The sequence below is a fragment of the Pteropus medius genome, unplaced genomic scaffold, assembly GCF_902729225.1.
Source record: "Pteropus medius unplaced genomic scaffold, Ma_sr-lr_union100, whole genome shotgun sequence".
NCBI classification, from domain to species: domain Eukaryota; kingdom Metazoa; phylum Chordata; class Mammalia; order Chiroptera; family Pteropodidae; genus Pteropus; species Pteropus medius.
In genome coordinates, this window is record NW_024355205.1 from 39008531 (window position 1) to 39029305 (window position 20775).

Here is a 20775-nt window from a genome sequence, read left to right on the forward strand (position 1 = left end):
ATCTCAGTGTCTGAGAGTCAGGGATCTGGGAGCAGCTGTGCCGGGTGCCCTGGCCTGGGGCCTCTCGTGAGGTCAGACTGGGCTGGGCTGTGGTCTCCCGCGCCCTGAGTCTGGGCCTTCTGAGCCCACTCCTGCAGCTGGGGGCAGGAGGCTCCGTTCTCGCCACAGAGCCTCCCCAGAGTGAGTGAACAGGGAGGGAGGGGAGAGGAGGAACCAGAAGGAGGAGCAGGGGGAGCGAGGGCAGGTCCCGTCGGGGGTCTTTCGGCCAGTTCTTTAGCTGTCCCGAGCCACAGCTTCCCCACAGGAAATGGGACGAGGCTTCTAGCCACATCTGCACTGGAGAACTGCAAACAGACCCGGGGAGCTCAGCGTGGGCGCTGGCGAGGTGGGCGTAGGTGGCGACCTCCGAGGACCAAGGGGCTGGTGCTCAGAGGCCGGGAAGGCTACAGAAATGTGCCACGTGTTGGAGCGCCCTGGGCAGGCCTGCGGCCGGGAGCGAGCGTCCACTAGCCACCGCCTCTGTAGGCTCTCATTTCTATTTGAATTTCCGTGGCAGTCCTTTGTGATGAGAAAGTTCTGGAACGCAGATAACCAGCTGACTTAAGAGATGAAGAAAAACAATAGTGTCCCGCCTGCACGTGGCCTCTCTAGACCAGGAGTCAGCCAACCAGAGCCCACAGGCCAGACCCAGCCGCTGCCCGTTTTTGCAAATAAAGCTTTATTGGCTCACAGCCGTGCCCATCCACTAGTGCTTCGCCAATGGCTGCTTTCCGGTTGCAGCGGCAGAGCCGAGCAGTGGGGCAGAGACCAGGCGCCTGGAAAGCCCGACGTGTTCGCCACCTGGAAAGCCTGCCCCTGCTCCAGTCCGGCCACGGTGACTCCAACCCTGCCCGCCCCCGGGGCTGGCAGCCTTGCTGCTCTGCGCCTGTGAATTATTGATGGCGCGGGCTCGCAGGGCGGCTCCCGCCGACTGCGGTTTCCCGCTGGCTGCCAGAGCAAGGGGCTTTCATTGTGGGCAGGACGTCCGCGCCCTGACCAAGCCCTCTGCTCCGCACTGCTTTTATCCGTCCAGACCAGCGTGTCCCGTGTTCTTGCTTACGATTGCACACTTTTTTATTGCTATGGGAAGGACGTTTCCTAACCGCTCCTGGCAGACGGAACGGGGCCTTCTTGTGCAACATGCGGTTCTCCTCCGAAAGGGAAGGGGCCTCTCGGGGCACAGATGTCTCAGCAGAAGCGTTTCCTGAACTACTTTACCTCGAATGGCGTTCCCGCGGGGGCCCGGGGTAGTTGGAAACAAAAGCCAGCCCGCGCCCGTCCTTCAGACAGCTCTGCCGCCGTGGCTGCCTCAGGAAACAGTAATGGCCCCCGTGTGATCCCAGCCAGCGAGCCAGACGGGACCCGAGGGAAGGCGCCCTCACGAGGCTTCGACACCTGCCGACACCAGCTGCTGACACGGGCGGCTCTCAGACCCCTCTCTGGGTTGCGGCCGTGTAGCCAGCTCACCTCTACTGTGGGCACCCACTAGCATCGACTAGTCTCCAGGCTCTGAGCATGCAGCAGCCCGTGGCTGGAGGGCTGTGCTCCCCGCAGGCCATCGTGCCCACAGGCACACCCGCTGCTGCCCGTTCCTCACCTCTGTGGTGCTAACTGCTTTGCGGGACAGGCTGCAGCCGCCTTCCTGCCTCTCAAAGCGTCTGAATAAACAACCAGGCACTGCCCTATCCCAGGGGTGGGTCCTGGCACCTTCCCACAGCTGCGAGAGACCTCTGATGGAGAGATAGTGAGCCGGGGGCACTGGCCTGTGGCACTGCTTGCTGGCTCCGCTGGGGAGGAGGCGGTAAGGGGCAGGGGACACTGGGGGCAGGGGCTTTCCAGAGGAGGGTGCTGTGCGCAGAAGTCTGGACACCGGGTCAAAGTACCCAGGGGAGGAAGTGAGGGGGGGCCCTTGTCTGGTTTGGAGAAGCCACAGGACGCTCACTCTTCACTTCCCTGGACTTGAGCAGAGCCCAAGAGTGGCCCGTACGGGGCCGTGGGCGCTGGGAGCTGGCAGTGGGGAGGAGCCGAAGGGCCTTTGTGAGTGACAGAATTTGCCGGTGGCACCTGTCCGAAAGCTGGGTTGCTTTTTAGGAGCCAGAGCTCAGTCGCTGCGGGTCCTCCTGAGAAAGGACAGTGCCACCAGGGGCCGAGGGGCAGTCGAGATTCGCTGGGAGAGCCAGCTCCCCCAGGCAGGATGGTCTAGCTCCTGCCGGCTCTTCCTCAGCCCTAGCCGCAGGCGCGGGACGCGCGCGGCAGGCTGCGCGCTGCGGCCGAGTGACGCAGGCGCGCTGCGGGGCCACGCGGACGATGCAGGCAGGGGACAGCGAGGAGCGCGCGCGGGGGCGAGGGGCGCGCGCTGGGTCCGGGATGCGGGCGGCCCCGAGGGGCCAGGGAGGCTGTCCTGCGCTGCAGCACGAGCGACACGGGCACGAAGCGCTCCGTCCGAGCAGAGCGCTCACCTGCGCTCTGGCGGGGTGACCTGAATGCCGCAGCGAGGTCGTGAGACCTGGCGCTGGGCGGAGGCGCAGGTGAGGTGTGTGCGTGCCTGCGCCGAGTCCAGGGGCGCAGGCCGGGGTGTGTGTGCCACCAGGTGCGGGGACCTAAGCGCTGGCCTTGATGGGGCGCGGGAGCGCGCGCTGGGGAGTGGCTGGGCCGCAGGGGTGAGCGCAGGCTCAGGAATCGCAGTGCGGGCATCCGCCGGGCTGCAGCACAGGGCAGTGGGCGCTGCGCCGGGGCGGGGGAGCGATCTGTCCAGGGCTGGAGCCTCCACCTGCGGAGATCAGACTTAGCGATCTGGGGCTTCCAACCCCTGGACAAGACCGCAGGGGGGACTTCCCTTGCCCCTGATGTGTAGCTATTCATACTGTGCAAATACTGTCACAGCCGGGGAGTTCAGAAGCCACCAGGACAGGAGCAGCAGGGTGCAGCCTCGGGCTTAGAGAGAGACACAGAGGGGGTGCACATCTGGCCACGGCCACTGCGCCCAGGCCAGCCCACATCTAAAGTCCCTCGCTCTATTTCCTGGTGGTGGTCTTTGGGGCTGCGGAGCTTCCGTGGCAGCTGTAAAAAGTTGTGCCCAGGAGCGGTGTTCTGTCTGGCCTTGGTGTCTGTTCCTGAGGGTCCAGTGGGTCTGTCAGCTGCCATCCGCGGGACACAGGAGCCTGCAGGTCCCAGGCTGGGACGGGTGGGGGGGACCGCCCCTCTCCCACCACCAGTGCTCGTCCCTGCGGGTCCCCTCGCCCCTCCTTCCTCCTGGGGACGACTTGGTGCACAGCTCAGGTTTGGACACTCGTCCCACGTGGGCCTCGGCCGGCTCAGGCCTCTCGCTCTCCAGCAACAGCTCCGCATCCTTGTCAGGGACCCTGTGCCAGACGACGTTTATGGGTGTGTGCGTCGTACGTCTGTATGCCCAGGCTGTGTGCTGCCAGGTTCCTCCTGTCTGCCTGTCTGTCCGTCCGTCCTCTTGGAAGTCACATGCTTTCAGGGCGCTGTCAGCACACGCCTATGCCAACTGCGTTTAGGGAACAGTAGCTATAAACCAGAGTCGCCAAAATTGCTTCCGGGCGCTGTGTGCAGGAAGTGGCTGTGCAGGGAGGAGAACCCCAGAGAAGGTGGGGTGGGCGGCTCTGTGACGTCATCGTCAGCCCTGGGGGTCTGGACTGCGGAGGGGTCAGGGGCGGGGGAGGGGGGCGGGGGAGGGAACTGGGCCAGCGTCCCCAAGCCGCTGGGTGTGGGAAGGGCCGCATGTGGCCTGCCCTGCAATGTCCGACGGGGCGGTGCGCAGGCGGGTGGTGTTGGTCGCCTTTCCCAGGGACCTGTTCTCAGCTGGCACTTGAGAAGACCCGCACGCGGCCCTCGTGGCCGTGCTGAGGTGGCCGCTGGCTGTGAGTGCAGCCGCGGACAGCCGTGCTTCTGGCTTTCAGACAAAGGCCTTCCTCGCCCAGACCTTGCCTGCCACTCGGCCACTTCATTCCCGCTCTCCCGCCATCCTTGTCCTGTGCAGGGCCCAGCCCTGGAGAGGGGCGGGAGCCGCCTCTAGTCCAGGCCCCCGACAGAGTGGCATGTGTCAGAGAATTCCCGAGCCTCGTTTCCTCTGTCCGCCGGGAGCCTTTCTCATTTACCCGCGTCCTTTGGAAGCTGGCTGTGAGGCCAGGTGAGCTGCTGCCCACAGGGCCACACAGGGGTAGGGCGTCACCTCTGCCATGGCTGCGGGGCCAGAACGACCCCGCAGGGACCGCTGAGCCAGCACTGGCTCCTGTCGCTCCCAGCCGCTCAGGCTGCTGTGACACAACATCATGGTCTGGTGGCTTATGAACAGCGTGAGTCCAGAAGCTGGAAGTCCACGACGCGGGGGCCGGCGGGGCTGGCGAGGGGCCCGTCCGGGTTGCAGACCCCTCCCAGTGACCTCACAGGCAGAAGGCGGCAGGGAGCTCTCTGGGGGTCGTGAGGGTGCTGAGCCCGGTCACGAAGCCTCCACCCTCGTGACCACCTCCTGCCCGGAGGCCCCGCCTCCTAACCCCCCGTCACCGTGGGGCTGTGAATTATGGGGGACACATTCAGACCATGGCGTTGCAATCCTGTCCCCCCAAATTCATGTTCGTCTCAAATGCAAAATACGTTCACCCCCATCCCAGCAGCATCTCAGAGTCCCAACTCATTCCAGTGCCAACACTACCAAGTCCGAGGTCTCATCAAAATGTCATCCACGTCAGAGACGGGTCCCCTCCAGCCGGGAACGTGTGACACCAGACGATTCACGTGCTTCCCAAATGCGGTGGGGGGACAGGCACAGGACAGACACCCGCGTTGCCAAGGGAGAGATTGGACAGGAGGAGGGGGTAATGGGTCCCCATTAAGTCTGGCACTGTAAGGCCCACTGGGACGCCCCCAGGCTGGACTCGCACGCCGGGGGCTCTATGTTCCCGAGGCTCTGGGTACCCCCATCCTTCAAAATTGGCATGGAGAGAGCCCCCCCAGGCTTGTGCACGGTAGTGTAAGCTTTTTCCAGAGCCACCTCCAAACTCTCCCAGCCTCTGCCTGTCACCCAGTTCCAAAGCCGCTTCCACAGCCGTGGTGTTTGTCACGGCAGCACCCGCTCCCAGAGCCGGCGTCCTGTGTCCTCACGGTGCCCTCACGGGAGGGGAGTGAGCCGGCCTCCTTCAGCGGGCCTAGGGCCTGGGCGTGCGTCCAGCCGCGGGGTGGGGCGCAGAGGTGAGGGGCGGCCTGAGCCCTGCATGTCGCTGGGAATGTTTGCCCAAAGTCGGTGGCCATGTGACTGCACCGCAGGGCCCAGTGCCGAGCTGAGCCGGGTAAGGGCAGGGTGGGCGCCTGCCTCCCCGGCAGACCCCTGGCCTCCCCAGAGCAGGGGGACCACCTGTCGAAGCCGGATGAACGGGCAGAAGTCCCGTCCGTGGGGCCCCTCGTGGAGGTGGAGGGTGACATGGCCGGCAGGGCTTTGTGGGGGAGGCAGGTGAGACCTGGTGACCCTCGCACTCCGAGAGGTCCTCTTCCACGCCTTCTGCGCCCCCTGGCTGGGGAGTGTGACTCCACGGATGACAACGTGGGGTGACGTGGGGGTGACCTCATGGGACGTGGTCGCGGGCACTGTGTTCCAGGGAAGGCAGCGGGATTTGCACACATCCGTTAATTTTTCCAGTTTGTAAACGAAGAAATGGCCGTGTTGCTCAGGGAGCCCTCAGCAACGGGGCCGGTGGCGCCGGTGCCGGGCGCGAAGGACTCGAGGACAGCAGGCGTGTCCCTCTCAGGGGCCGGTCCCGTGGGTGGAGAGCCGTACCGCTCCCCGAAACCTGCTTTGTGCTCAGTGGGGCCTTTTTCACTTTCTGGAAGATGAAAGTGTTGAGCTGCTATTGGGAAGTGCAGAGCGGGGACGCATGTGACCTCGAGCTTCCCCCTGGGCCCGGGCCCCTGGGTGTCTCGGGTGCAGGAGGAGTGGGGTGGGGTGGGGGCTGGAGCTCTTTCTCTGGCCCTTCACAGTGACCCGAGGTTTCACCGTTATGAATGGGCGGGCGCCTGGGGCCCGCGCACTTGCCTGTACTTCCCGGTATGGGGACAGAGCTTGGGGCCGGCTCACGCGGGGGACCTGCCGGGCCCCTCGGGAGACCTGCCTCACTCCTCTGGTCTGTTGCAGCCCCGTCCCGTGTGTCTCCGGAGCCCTCAGCCCAGCCAGCCCAAGCAAGCCCGTCCCAAGGGAGGCGCAGGACCATGGAGCCCTCGGCCCTGGGGAAAGCGGGCTCCAAACAGGAGGAGGGCTTCGGGGCACAGCCCATGTGGGGGACCGACCTGGGCCCGGTCCCCAACCTCCGGCGGAGCAACAGCAGCCTCTGCAAGAAGAGGGGACCCCAGTTCCTCTTCAACGGCTCTGAGAAGGTAAGTGTCCAGTGGCCAGTGGCCAGCGGCCCAGTGGTGGGTCTGCCAGAGCCCCGTGGGGCCCAGTGACCACAGGGAGGGGCGTTTCCTGCTGGGCAGAGACTCCTGCCCTGGGGGCTGCAGCCCAGGAAGGCTCTGGAAGAGAGAACAGGACAGGATGGTAGTGCCAGGTTCGTCTCCTCCCCAGCCCCTGGGGACACACGATCGCTTTCTATTCTTGGTCCTGGGCCAGACTCACAGAAGGCTGTCACCCCTGACCTCCTTGTGCAGTGACTTCCCATCCTCTGGGCAGGCCCCAGCACAGCCCAAGTCCTGGGCCACACTCACAGAAGGGCCTGGACACGACCGCGGGACGGGCACGCTCAAACGTCACAGTCCGCTGTGGCGGGCACGCGGGCGTCTTGGCCTGGTGTCCTGCCAGCACCGAGGCACACCTTCACCTGCCACCTTGCCCCCGAGTCGTCCCCAGGGAGGCGGTGCTGGCATACAAACAGTGGAGCGCAGCGCAAGTTCAGGTCGCGTCCAGGAGCCCGCTGTCACACAAGCGCCCTCTTCCATCCCGAGTCCACACCCGCGTGCCTTCCGCGACGGCGCGTGACCCCGGGCTGCCCTGGGCGTGCTCGGGCCGCCCGTGTCCGAGCAGAGCCCCTCGGAGCTGGTCGAGGAGGGTCGGGTGTCCAGGGAGGAGAGGGTGCGCCTCCGTGAAGACGGTCGGTTTGCTTGGCCGAGAAGCTCAGACTGCCTCGAACCCGCAGCAGAAAAGCCTCAGCTCATGGATCCCTGAAAACATCAAGAAGAAAGAGTGTGTGTACTTCGTGGAGAGCCCCAAGCTGTCCGATGCCGGGTGAGTGACCCTTTCTCACCCCCACGCGCAGTGGCTGTGGGGACGGGACTGGGCGGGGCCTCGGCCGGGGACGCCCCCCAGTCTGCACAGGACTGGGGCGCTGGGAGCTTGCGGGGCGCGGGGGGAGTCGCACCCACCCTGCCTTGCGATGGAGGTGCGGGGAGTTTAGGTGGCCTGTCCGCGGCCATCACCTGGCTCTGTGCAGCGGTCGCCCGCCTTGAGAGCAGCTCACTGCCCCCTGGCACGGAGTGTCATGGGCCTGGGGATGGGAAGGAGCCCAGGGAAGGCCCACAGCCCGGACCCCTCACGAGGAGGTCGGAGGTCGCGGAGTCTGGACAGGCCTGCCCTGCCCCGGGGCCCACCACGTCACTGCCACCTGTCCTCCTGAGAGCCTGTGGGACCGGCAGGGCCTCCCAGCTGCTGCAAGTGGCCCTCCTGGGCCGCGGGCTCCCCAGCGGGGCACCCATGAATAGGGCGAGCCTGTGGGACACCACCTATTCCCATACCTGGGACCAAGAGCCTCGGTGGCACAGCTGGTAGTTTTACTGTTTCAGGGGGACATTGGCTAATGACATTATGTGAGTTCCAGGTGTACAGCTTTGCAACCTGATGTCCGGGTGCTCACCCCGAAGTCGGGGCCCCTCCCGTCATCCCACTAGGCCCCCTGTGCCCTCGTGGTCCTCCCGCCCCCGCCCCCGTGTCGTCTGAATTTTTGTTGGCATTTTGTCTGCATTCGGGGTTTATTTGTTTTACTTGTTCATTCGTCTCTGGGCGTGAAATCATATGGTTCTCGTCCTTTTCTGTTGATGTGTTTTGCTTCGTGTGACGCTCTCGAGATCCATCCACGTAGTTGCAAATGGCAGCGTTTCATCTTTCTGTGTGTGTGCGGCTGAGGAACATTTCGTTATATGTATGAGACATAGGTTTATGGACCTTGGTCTCAGAGGGGTTTTTGTGAACTGGACCCCAGAGGCAAAGGACGTAAAAGCAAAAATAAATGAAGAAGACGACACCACCCCGAAAACGTCTACGTAGCAAAAGTAACGAGCAACAAACAGAGCAGTCGGCCAACTCAGTGGGAGAAGATTCTTGCTGACGGTGCCTCCGATAAGGGGCTGATGTCTAAAACATATGAAGAACGTGTGCAACTCGACATCAACAACAACAACAAAATCCGATTAGAAAATGGGGCAGAGGACACTTTTCCCAGAAGACATACAAGTGGCCAAGAGACCCACGGAAAGAGACTCGACTTCACGAGCTGTAAGGGAAACGCCCTCAGAACCACGACGAGACAGACGGCACGTCGCCCCCCTCAGGATGGCCGTCACCAGCAAGACGCGAGGCCCAGGCTGGCGAGGACGCAGAGAGAGGGGGCCTCGTGGGCTGTGGCGAGAGGCCAGCCAGGGCGGCCCCGGTGGGGACGGCAAGGAGCCGCCTCAGAGAAGAGATGGCATTGCCGCACGGCCCAGCGGGGGCTCCATGCCGGCGCTCCTCGAGGACGGACACGCAGCCTCGCGGCCGCGTTCCCCCTCCGGCCACGTCCGTCGCTGCTGGGCCACAAACGGGCCACACTCTTCCTTCCTTCCTTCTTCTACTCCTCTGTCCCCGGAGACTCCTACTTGCTGCCCCTGCCCGGCCACGTCGCTGGGGCAGCCGCCCCTCCCGCCCTGCTCTGCGAGGTCCCTTTTCTGAGTTCTGAGTCATCGCATGAGTCCCCGTGCTGGACAGGTGGCCAGCGTGCGGCTCACATGTTCTGGACAGCACGGGGAGGAGGAGCATCCTGTGCGGGGCAGGTGGCGGAGGGTCAGGGCGCAGACTCAGATGCGAATGGCCACCCGCAAGGACGTTGTTCCCGGGGCCCTGAGCTGCACCCGGGGCGTGGTCCCTGCGAGGGCCCCGTGGATGTGGGGGGCTCACGCCCACCCCGGCTCCCCCCAGATGGGGGCCCTCGCTTCTCGCCGGGACAGACCCTGAGTTTGAGCAGGGTGCCCCCACACCCCCGCTGACGCGTCCCGCCGGTGACCGGAAGGTGCTCGGGGCACGGTCGGTGTCGAGTTCATGCCACACATCCCGAAGGTGCGCTCAGCACCTCGCGTCCAGGGCTCCGGGCCCAGCTATTTTGAAACGGGTTGATGCAAACCGCCTCAGGGGAGCTCGTGATACCAGGCCGTGTTGGAATCGCTGGTTTCAAAACCGTGTTGGAATCGCTGGTTTCAAAACCGTGTGGGGCACTGTCCTGCGGTGACCTGGTTTCCAGTGTGCAGGGTTTGGGGGTGCCAGTGGTTAAACCCTGGACCCGCTTTCGTCTGAACTCTGAACCGGCGGAGGGGTCGGCGCGGGCTGGGGGGTGCGGGCGGATCCGAGGCTACAATCGGGGCTTTTTGCTCCTTCGGCGCTTCTGTCCGCTCTGAAGAAATAGCGCTCAGGATGAGTTTGGCTCTAAAAACCTCCAGAAGCACCTTTATCATTCGCATGAGGGTTAATGCGAGGCGCATCTGCAGGGAGATGCAGGCGGAATGGCCTGAGTGCGCACGCGCGTGTGTGTAACTGTCCGTGGCAGCTCTGTCAGCTTGCAGGAGGGGACCCCGACGGGGGAGCAGGTGCAGCCGGCAGTGCTCATTGCTCCCGCGGGTGCTAGCGGACGCGTTCCCGTTAACGCCGGCCTCGCCCAACACCGCAGGAGCACCTTCTCCGATGCGGTCCGCGGTTTCGATGCGGTTTCCTGCATCGTGTCGGGCTTGGGAACGCCATGTGGAGTTGAGATCTCACCTCGTATGCGGGCGGAGGTGCAGAGCGGGGAGAGAGGCCGGTGTCGCAGGCTGCCGGTTAGGACAGAGGAGAACGTTTGGGGCAGCCTGGGGTCCTCCCCCCGGTGACCCCTTCCCTGCCTTTGGCCATAAATTGAGGAGGCCACACAAGGTGTTCCCTAAGGTCCCCGCAAGTCCGAAAGTGCCTCGTGTCTACCTGACGGGTCGCAGAGGACGGTCCCAGCTCCAGGAGCCCCCTGCACGAGCAGTGGAAGCACGTAGCGAAGGACCTGCTTCTTTGTGACCGGTGGGGGACAGTCTGGGGGCCAGGGAGCACTCGGGTTCAGGGCAGGCCATGGTCTCTTAACCGATCCTCGGTCCACCGCACGGTCAGGTCCTTTGCATTAATAAAATAGTTTTGTGCATTATTCCCCACCTACGACCTCGTGGCCCTCACAGACGTGCAGGGCTGGGGTTGGGGCTGGGGACCGTCTCGCTCCGGGAGCGTCAGCCATTTGAAGACTGAGAGACGCGTTTCGGAAGCGGCTAAGCTCACACGCCCGGCGTCGGCAAGAAACGCGTTTCCTTTCTCCTGTATGATCGGCTCATGTTTCACTGGGCTTTAGACTTTAAAAAAGTTCTTGGTCTTATCTGTATCTAGTTTTCTAGGTCATTTGTTACTAGGAAAAGTAAGAATCTAAAAAATTCTTAGATTTCCAATTGAAGGAGGTGAAACTGGCCGGGCAGGGCAGGGCGCCTGCCTGCTGCCCCGTGTGGCCTCCGCTGACACCGTGGCCGTGCCCGTCACTGCCGGGTGGGCGAGAGAGCCCGGCTCTCCACGGGGCCCCCCACGACACCCGCAGCGGGCAGCGGGAGAGGCGCCTGGACACCTGTGCTGACCGTGGGCCTTTGCAGGAAGGTGGTGTGTGAGTGTGGCTACACACGCGAGCAGCACTTGGAGGAGGCCGTCAGGCCCCACGCCTTCCAGGGCCAAGAGTGGGACCCCAAAAGGCACGTCCAGGAGAGGCCGACGGATGCCTTTGGTGACATCGTCTTCACGGGCCTGGGCCGGAAGGTGGGAAAGGTTGGTTTCCGTCACCCTGTTGCTCTTACTGTGGACTACAGCCCCCCAGCGGTGACCCACGCTGGCAGCGCTCGCCGGGCGGGAGTGGCCGAAACGGGGGGACACAGAGCCCTCCCAGCCTGAGGGACGCGGCAGGCAGGGGCTGCCCTGCTAACAGGAGACAGGGTGCTCTCAGCGTCCCTGGTCACTGCAGAGCAGGGCGGGGCTGCATCCCGGGCGTGAGGTGGGGGCTGGGCCCCTCGGCCGACACTCCCCCCGCCGCCCCTCTGGCCCTCGCTTTCCCTTCCCGCCCACGCCCTGCCCGGGCCTGGTCGCCTGTCCTCGTTGGATCTAGACTGTGGGGTGAGACGTCCCCCACCTGGCTGGGCTCTCGAGCATGGCCGGCGTGCGGGTTCTGGGGGGCCGGGGGGCCTCGCGCTGACTCGGGGTTCTTCCACTGTCCCCTGCCTCCCCTGCAGTACGTCCGTGTCTCCCAGGACACGCCCTCCAGCACGATCTACCAGCTCATGACCCAGCACTGGGGCCTGGACGTCCCCAACCTCCTCATCTCGGTCACTGGCGGGGCCAAGGACTTCAACATGAAGCTCCGGCTGAAGAGCGTCTTCCGCAGAGGCCTGGTCAAGGTGGCCCAGACCACAGGTGTGCGGGGGGACACCAAGCCCGGACCACAGGTGTGCCCGGGGGAAGGGGGAGGGTCAGGAGGCTCAGACCACAGGGGTCTGGCAGCAGTGGGCGGGCTGAGCACGAAGCTCTGGGCGAGTGGTCCCTGAGAGGCAGAGTTGGGCCTTGGGACTGGTTGTCCCTGGGGGTCGTGGGACTGGTTGTCCCTGGGGGTCGTGGAGGCCGGGTGGAGAAGCATCTGGTCAGGCTCACCCACCTCATCTGCCGGAAGCTCCTTCGTCCACATCCGGCTGTCACTGGGAGGCTCAAGGGGGCAGACACGACTCCACTTAGCTCCCGGTGATGAGACCCTGCTGGGCACAGAGAGGGGGTCTGGGAGCCGTGATGGCAGGCTGGGGGGGTGCCGTGCTGGCCTGAGGTGTCAGCAGGGCTCTCTGTTACCTAGTTCCGTCAACGCCGGGGTGGAAGGGTGACACCTCCAGCTCTTCACTTAGGTGACTGCCTCAGGTAGATCAGCCCCAAGGTCACGGCACTGGCAGGAGCAGGCCAGGCCCCAAGGCTCTGCTGTCGTGACCCAGGGGAGGGAGCCGCATGTCCCCATGGGGCTCGCTCAGAGTGACACTTGATGAGGTGACATAGTACCTGTGGCCGACTAGGGGGCTCTGACAGCAGAGCGAGGATTCGGGGTCCAGGTAAGACGGGGTCACCCAGGTCACTGAGCCTCTTTCTCGGATCTGGTTTTGGCAAAGGGCGTGCGGACCACACCCTCGGTTTGGTCTCTGCCCGGAAACAGCCTTAGTCTGCGTCTCATTTGGCCGTGTCACTCAAGGCTTTCTTGGATTTCGGGGTGCCACCCCACCCCTGCCTGCCTGCGGATTACCAGGTCTTTCTCAGTCATGTGGCACTTGGCTCGGTGCTGCTGACGGTCACCCAGGCACACCTGCCACCTTTGCCACGGACTCACTAGGTGCTGATCCGTCCCCAAGTAACCATGGACGGTTTGCCACATGTCTGGACATTTACCTTTTTTGAGTTCAATATCAGTGTCCTTGCTGCCACTTCCTGGCCCCCGAGCCAGTGCCACACGTTAGTATCTCATGGTGACACCGCGTCTGGGCTCAGGCACCGATTTCCACACCGTCTGTGGCACTGGGCGGCAGCAAACGCCGGACAGCGGCGGACGTTCCCTTCGTTCGTTCAGCGGGGCGGCTGCAGCTCACCCAGACGTCTTTCCACGTGCGGTCACCGGCCAGAGAGGCGGACCCCACTGGGGACCTGCCGTCCTCGCGGTGGCCGTGGCTCCTGGTGCTCGGACCTGGCGCTTCCACGCACCCAAGCGCCAGGAGCAAAGCAGGCCGCCTGCTCAGGCCCAGCAGCAGGGCGGGGCCCCCATGGGCCATGCCAGTCCCCAGCAGTGCGTGGGGTGCGGGGTGCGGATCCCTTACAGAGAAGGGGCCACATGATCAGGTGCATGGACACAATCACTGCACGTGGCCCCCAAAAACCAAGAGGAAGAGGAGACATTTACAAGGATTCAGAGAAATGTCTGAGACACCGTGTTCGCAGGATGGGCCAGACAGCAGGTGACGGGGAGGCTCCTGTGCCCCTCTCCTGAGCATGGGGGCCTGGGCTCCGGCAGCTACCTCGCGGGGCCCGGTGGGGGCTGCTCGATTGTGGCGTTGGAAGCATTGTGTGTAAGGCTCCTGCAGGAGGGCGCGTGACATCAGTGTGCACAGGGCGCCCGCGTGTGTGTGGCGGGGTGCACACCAGGACCCACGGGCCTCCCCCACCTCTGCTCCTCTCCCCAGGAGCCTGGATTATCACCGGGGGGTCCCACACCGGTGTGATGAAGCAGGTGGGCGAGGCCGTGCGGGACTCTAGCCTGAGCAGCAGCCACGACAATGGGGACGTCGTCACCATTGGCATTGCGACGTGGGGCACCGTGCACAACCGCGAGGGCCTGGTCCATCCCACGGTGAGCTGGGCGGCCGTCCGGGGCGGGCCGGCTCGGGGGGTGCGGCGTGGGGTGCCACGGGTCCTGTGGTGGCAGGCCACCCTCTGGCGCCGGGGTAAGTGCAGAGTGGAGAGAAGAGGCGGGTTGGGGTTGTGCGGGGCCTGAGCGCGATTCACCCGCCTGCCCCGCCAGAGCCTGGCAACCTGGGACCCGCAGCTACCCAGCTAGACTCCGGTGTCCTCCGCCACAGTGACAGGATGTAAGAGTCGTCTGGGAGCCGGCTCTATCACACTAAAGCCACTCAGATGGCCATGGGCTTAGCGGGGGGAAGCGGCGTGGCCCAGATCACGCAGCGGTGAGCGCTGGGTCCTCATGAGCTGGGCTGTCTGACCACAGAGCCTGGCCTTGACCCTTGAACCCCTCCACTGTGAGGTCTCCAGGCGAGCCTGACGCTCTGCTCCCGACAGTCGTCACCGCAGGGGCGTCTGTCCTGTCGCCATTGAGGAGGGCGCGGCAGTGGGAAGCCACTGCTTAAGTGTGGGGACCTGAGCTGGGAAAGGTCATCCGAGTCACTTGGTCAGATTTCTCAAGGACTCGGCAGAGGTGGCAGAATGAGCACACGCCCACGCACCCCGCGCGGTCAGGGGCGCTCGCGGACACGGGGTGCCGAGGAGGCTTTCTCGTCCCGGCCCGTGCTGGGGGTGTGCGGGTCCAGGCGGCAGCAGCCCGTGCCCATTTCCCAAGGCCGGGACCCTCTCGTGGGCCACGTGGCTGGCCTGCTCCAGGCTTCGCCCTGGAATCAGATGCGCCTCGCTGGGCGGACGGCTCACTCCACAGACTGGAGATCTCAGGCCGAGAGAGGTGGGGTGACACCCCAGATCACGCCTGTCTTTTCTCCCCTCTTCGGGTTCGGAAGACTCCCCGTGACAACCCCTGCCGTCTTGGGTGGGCGACACGGGACGGTGCGTTGGCCGAGTGGCCACGTCTCCCGGATCCGTGTCCTGGGGACACTGTGAAACTAACGATCGTAAACAGGGTGGCTCGAAGCAGCAGAAACGTACCCCTCCCTGTTCCGGAGCCCGGAGCTACAACATCGGCGTCACTTGCTCAAAACCAAGGTGCTGGGAGGGCGCGCTCCCTCCAGAGGCTGTGGGGAGAAGCCGTCCCCGCCCGCCCGCCTCCTGTGGCCGCCCGCTAAGCCAGTCTCTGCCTCCATGGTCCTCCCTTCTGTGGTCGGGTCTCCCGGGCCTCCCTCTTGTAAGGACGTGGCCGTGTTTAGGGCCCAGCTGGATACTGCGGGGTCATCTTCCCTGTCAATGTGCCTAACGCAGTCACATCTGCAAAGGCTCAAGGTCACACCACAGGCTCCAGCTGCGAGGCGCTGGCGTCTCTGGGTCGTCACCCAGCCGCGAGGCCCCCCGTTCCGGGCATTCGCGATGCAGAACCGTCCACCCAGAGTCCGACTCCTCTCTGGCCACTGTCCCCAGGGCGGCTTCCCTGCCGAGTACGTCATGGATGAGGAAGGCCAAGGGCACTTGACCTGCCTGGACAGCAACCACTCCCACTTCATCCTCGTGGACGACGGGACCCACGGCCGCTACGGGGTCGAGATCCCCCTGCGGACGAAGCTGGAGAAGTTCATATCGGAGCAGACGAAGGAGAGAGGAGGTGGGGGAGGGCGCTTCCGGGGGCCCGGCAGAGGGGGGGCTGGTCGGGTGACGGGACACAGCTGGCGGCCAGGATGCGCCGCAGGGGCCGCTCAGGGCAGGATCAGCACGCGCCTGGATTCCTCCACCCTCGTCGGGGGGGTCGCCTCCCCAGGCCCTGTCACAGGACGGACAGTCAGTGTCCCAGGACCATCGGGGCAGCCTCCCGCTTTTCTGTCTCAGGCCAGAGGCCATCTGCAGGCACGTCAGACACTCGGTCTCAGCTGAGAAGTAGAGCGTGTGATGCATCTTTCCCCTGTGGGTGGGATGGGGGGCACTGGCACAGTGCGGGTCAGGTATGCAGGACTTTGCTGTGGGGAGGGCTGAGGGGGACCCAGAAGGTTCTACCTGGCTCGGTCAGGCACCTTGAGAGCAGAGGTTTTCCAGGTTTGCTGCACATTGGAGTTCCCTGGAGGGCTCGTCACTCCCACCCCTCCGGCCAGCCCCCCGTCTGTGCATGTCTAAGTTCCCAGGTGACACTGACCAGCAGGCCTGGGGAGCACACCGTCAGCACCCTGCTTTGACTGAGAGAACCTGGGTGCCGGTGTTTGGGGCGACAGTGAGACCAGGTTGGCAGGTGGACAGGAAGTTCGCTGCCCAGGGAAAGACATTTCTAAAATCGTCACAAGACCCCTGGCTGAGGGATGGACAGAAGGCTGGGAGCGGGGCCGGATGTTGGACGGAGGACCGAGTGCTGTGCTTCCCCCACCCCCGCCCCGTGTGTCACGCCCACCTGCTCAGACTGGGCTGCAGAGATAAGCAGACAGGTCCTGTGGCCTGCGGGTGGAGACTGGCTGGGGGACCCTGGCTGTCACTCAGCCATCCACGGTCCTCACCTTCCCCTCGCCCAGAGGGGTTGCAGGGGGGAGGAGCCATCACGGGGCCTCCAGTCTGCGCTCACTCACGGAGGACAAGCAGGCCATCCGAGCGTCAGCCTTTCAGAGCTGCCCAGCGCCTGTGACACGTCACCCAGCCGACGCCTCCCCACGATGGGCGGGAGCCGGCGGGGGTAGGAAAGGCCCTGAGCCCCATGTTCCCTGAGCTGGGCCCCTGTGCTTCATCCTAGGCGTGGCCATCAAGATCCCCATCGTCTGTGTGGTGCTGGAGGGGGGGCCTGGGACTCTGCACGTGAGTACCAGCGGGGGGCCGGGCCATCTCCACAGGGGCGGACAGAGGTGCTGGCTTCGGTCCTGGGCGGTTGACCAGTAACAGGGCTCTAAGGGGACTGTGCCAAGGCCGGTGCTGATGGCCCCCTGTCCAGCACCCCTGGGCGGTGAGCTTTCTGCGGCTCTGCACCCAGGCTCCCTGGAGGGGCTCTGGGAGGCCGCCCAGCCCCGGGGACCCCTCTGAATGTGGACTGATTCCTCGGTGGTTTCAACATGCTGCCCACAGACTTTAGCTCAGAGCCCACGGTGTGTGGTCCGCCTTGTTCGCGGCCCGTCCACTGTAGGAATGTTGGTGGCACTACAGTCTGCAGATCTGGGGCAAAAAAGGAGAGAAAGCACCGTTTATGCGACCATGGAGCCCCGGGGTCTCCTGGGGGCGGGCACCCCTTCGGTCCCCATCGTGTCCACCAGCAGTGTCCTCACAGTTCTCCTGCAGGCGGTGCCCAGACCGCGTCCTCGCGGGCCAGCGTCCTTCCTGAGGACGAGCTCGCCCTGGGTCTCCGGGGGTCTCCCCTCGCGGTCCTGGTCTCGCCCGGAGTCCCCGCGAGGGTCCCCCGCCAGGCAGGGCTCTCTCTGGAGACGCTCTGTGCGCTCTGACTCCGTGCCGTCGAGTGGGCCACAGGCCCGGACGAGGTGGTGTGGGGTGTACACGCCGCCATGTGTCGGACCGACCGCCCCTTCCCTCCACGCAGGGGCTGCGGCCACGCCGGTCGGCATTTCCGCGAGGCCCTGACGTGAAGGGCGGCTGCCGCCTTCCCCCGCAGGAAGTGTAGGGGCGGGCGAGGGCGCCGTCCAGCTCACACTGCCCCTGCCTTGCAGACCATCTACAACGCCATCACCCACGGCACCCCCTGCGTGGTCGTGGAGGGCTCGGGCCGTGTGGCCGACGTCATCGCCCAGGTGGCCAGCCTGCCCATCTCCGAGATCACCATCTCCCTGATTCAGCAGAAGCTGGCTGTGTTCTTCCAGGAGCTGTTCGAGACCTTCACTGAGGGCAGGATTGTGGAGTGGACCAAGAAGGTGAGGCCGGCGGCACGTGGTCCCTGGGCGCAGCCGACTCGCAGGGCTGGGAACCACACGTGGGGCCAGGAGGCGGACCCCAGGTGGGCCAGGGGCGGCTCGGAAGCAATCCCCAGAGATGGGGGCTCTGGCCCAGCGTGCTGTCTTGCCCAGCTCAGGAGGGTCTTGAACCTCGGCCGCAGAACCTCAGGCCCGGGCTGGGATCCTGCAGGCGGGGCGCAGAGGTTCCAGGAGGGACAGAGCGGTGGAGAGCTGAGGTTCGGGCAGCAGGTGGCAGGGTCTGGCCTAGCCTCCCAGCCTGCGAGCTCACGGCCACCAGCTTTCAGGGGTCGGGCAGGCGAGCGCGTTGAGACGGGGCCACGTGTGGCTCCTGGTACCGGGTGGCCATCTGGGAGGTACCTCACGTGCCCCCTCAGCTAGGGCGTTGGTGGGCGTGGCCCATCTGGGGATCTGCAGGTTTAGTGAGCCTTCTGGGGGACCCTGGTCTCCAGGGATTTGGGGAGACTTCAGAGCCTTGGAGGGAGCTAGTTATGCCCAAAGGGGTGAGCCTTCGTGCCCCAGGGGCAGGACGTGCGGAGCGGGGACCGGACGGTGCAAACGCGAAGCTGCAGCGAGCAGGCTCCGGGGGTCACGGCGTGAAGGACGGGCTCGGCCCCCCGCTGCGGGCTCGGCTTCCTTCAAGTGCCTACTGTCCTCGTTCGACTTCTGTGCTGGGATAACTTTAGACTGGGGAAGACTTGCGAAGGCGGAGGGGTGCTTTCCACCCTTCGCCCTCCACCCTTCACCCAGCCTCCCCCGGTGCCGCCGCCTTCGCCAGCGCAGCGCACTTGAGGGGCGGGCTTCGCGATGCGATGCGCCGCTGCTGTTTTTCTGCCCTGGGAGCCAAACCGAGACCCCCCATCACGTTCGGCCTGTCCTCGTTTACTGTCTTTTCCTTTAAGAGCGTGACGTTGTCTAGCTGGCCCATCAGGTTTGAGAGAACGAGATGAGCCCGGCTGCTTTGGGCGTGGGGTGGGCGGGGCTCCTGAGCCATGAGCCCGGGGGGGTGCCCCACCCCCAGACCACTTTGGGCCCAGGGACACTCCTGGCTGTTAGGACTGAGGACCTCGCTGCCCTGCAGTTGGGTAGTTCTGCTCTGAAGTCCCTGGTTCTCTTATTCCTGTGGGGGAGAGGGGACGGTACAGGCGGTGGAGCCGGGTGAGGACCCCGCACGGGGAGCCGGGCGGGGCTCGCAGGACTGGGGGGCTCTCCCTCATAGCCGGAGGCCCGTCGGTCACCGCGCCTCACGGGGGCCGTGCATTGCAGGTCCAGGACATCGTCCGGAGGCGGCAGCTGCTGACCATTTTCCGGGAGGGCAAGGACGGCCAGCAGGACGTGGACGTGGCCATCCTGCAGGCCTTGCTGAAAGGTGCATGTCCGGTGACGCGGGGGCCGGGGGCTCGGGATGCTGAGTCCTGGTCGGGCAGGTGTGTGGGTCAGAGGGCAGCCGGAGGCTGGTGTTGGGGTGCCCGTCACCAACGTCGGGGTGCGGGCTCCTGTATCACCTCATTTTCTCGCTGAAACCTGAGCGCGGCCCACACTCATTCATCCCTTTGTGGTCACCGCAGCTTCTCATTAAGCTTCAGGGTTGGGAGAGGGACCTCGGAGGTCCCCCTGCAGAGTCCCTGCACTTGTCCTGTGCTTGACCTCCCGACCTCCCCACCTCCCCGCCGGAGAGGCTGCAAAGCAGGGGTCCTCATGACGAAGGACGGGGCTCTGGGCCTCTCCCCAGTCTGCCCTCTGCCCCAGCACACACTCCCCGCTCCCCTCCGCCACTCCCGAGGCAGGCCCGTCCTTCCCACTGGCTTCCATGTGGCTGCGCTGGGGACACAGCCCCAGACAGACCCTGGCACACAGTAGGAGGCTCCCGTGGTGGCCCATCCGACGTCACTTTGATTCCTGGGTGTGCACTCCGTGCCCCTCTCACTGACAAAGGGCTCGGATATTTTCCATGAACCTCACCTAACGGATGAAACAGTTAAAAGGGAGACTCGAGACCTGCCTTTAAAGGCCCGGGCTGGGAGGTTCTCGCTGGAACAGAGAAGAACCAGGAAGAGCTGACTCAACAGAATCAGAGCCGCTTCATCCCTGTGACAGCGGCGACTGTGCGGGTGAGGTCAGGAGCCTGACCCACGGACTCGCCATGTGGCCCGTGGCCGGCGGCCCGCAGGCAGGAGTGAATACCCAGGTCTGCGAGCGTTCCCATCGCAGAGGACAGTGGAAGCGTCTGTCACTTCTCTGAGGTGGCCCAAGAACCCGAGGCTGCTGTGGCCCTTGAAGGCAGTGACAAGGGACGCTGAGTCTGACCAGCAGCGGACAGCACTGGGAGAGGGGACGCCCCTCCTCATGGCCCAGGGTGGACCCCACAGATGTGGAGCCCCAAGTCCCACAGCCTCTGCTCTCGCCGGCTGTGGGGCTGCTCAGAGCAGAGCTCAGGCCGTCGTGGCCACTCCTGGGTGGGTGCTGAGGGGGGAAGGGGGGCAGGCGGGCCTCGGGTGTCGGAAGGTTCCGTGTCTGGACCTTGGTCATGGCTATGCCTGTGTAGACGGCAGGGAAAAGCCATCGAGCTGTACGGGTGAGACTTGTGCACGGTCGAGGTCTGTCGTCCTCGGTGAGAAGTGTCGGGAGGTGACTCGGGCACAGCTGGGCTGTGCAGGACGGTGCGGGTGGCAGGGCCACGGACGCGGTGCGGGTGGCAGGGCCACGGACGCAGGGCGGGCAGGCGGGCGCGCGGCGGGAAGGGAGAGTACGTGTTTCTGGAAGCGAGCACGGTGTAATTGGTCGCGAGTAGGTGCTTGGGGGAGCGTATGGGACAGGGACACCCTAATTATGGGGCACGCGTGAAGTGCACGTGGTTATGGAGAGAGATGCGGGGTTTTCCAGTGGCAGCCCTTTTAAAAATCAACTGCATCGAGGTACGGTTTATTTATAGGGACCCACCGAGCTCACTGCGGGGTGCGTTTTAACAGGTGTGTGTTCCCCACGTACCCACAGTGATACAGGGCCCGTTTCCTCACCCCAGAAAGCTCCCTCGTGTCTCCTGTTGGCCAACGTCTCTCCTGTGCGCGCCGGCGACGGTGTCTCCACGTTCTCGTCCGTGGAGCCAGACTCACCTGTTGGCCGGCGTCGCGCGTCTGCTCAGCGCTGTGCTTTCGGGATTCCGCA

At 64.8% G+C, this 20775-nt stretch overlaps 1 protein-coding gene across 1 annotated transcript in view; it reads left to right on the plus strand.

Annotated features, from left to right (window-relative positions):
- Positions 1–6035: 6035 nt before the first annotated feature.
- The window catches only part of TRPM2 (transient receptor potential cation channel subfamily M member 2), a 40541-nt gene continuing 25801 nt past the window's right edge, over positions 6036–20775 (plus strand). The window contains exons 1-10 of the mRNA XM_039857545.1: positions 6036–6100; positions 6188–6426; positions 7182–7270; positions 10936–11104; positions 11563–11743; positions 13534–13700; positions 15167–15347; positions 16452–16513; positions 17371–17571; positions 18877–18979. Coding sequence (XP_039713479.1) covers positions 6058–6100; positions 6188–6426; positions 7182–7270; positions 10936–11104; positions 11563–11743; positions 13534–13700; positions 15167–15347; positions 16452–16513; positions 17371–17571; positions 18877–18979 — 1435 coding nt within the window. The 5' untranslated portion in view covers positions 6036–6057. The remainder of the gene's footprint in view (positions 6101–6187; positions 6427–7181; positions 7271–10935; positions 11105–11562; positions 11744–13533; positions 13701–15166; positions 15348–16451; positions 16514–17370; positions 17572–18876; positions 18980–20775) is intronic.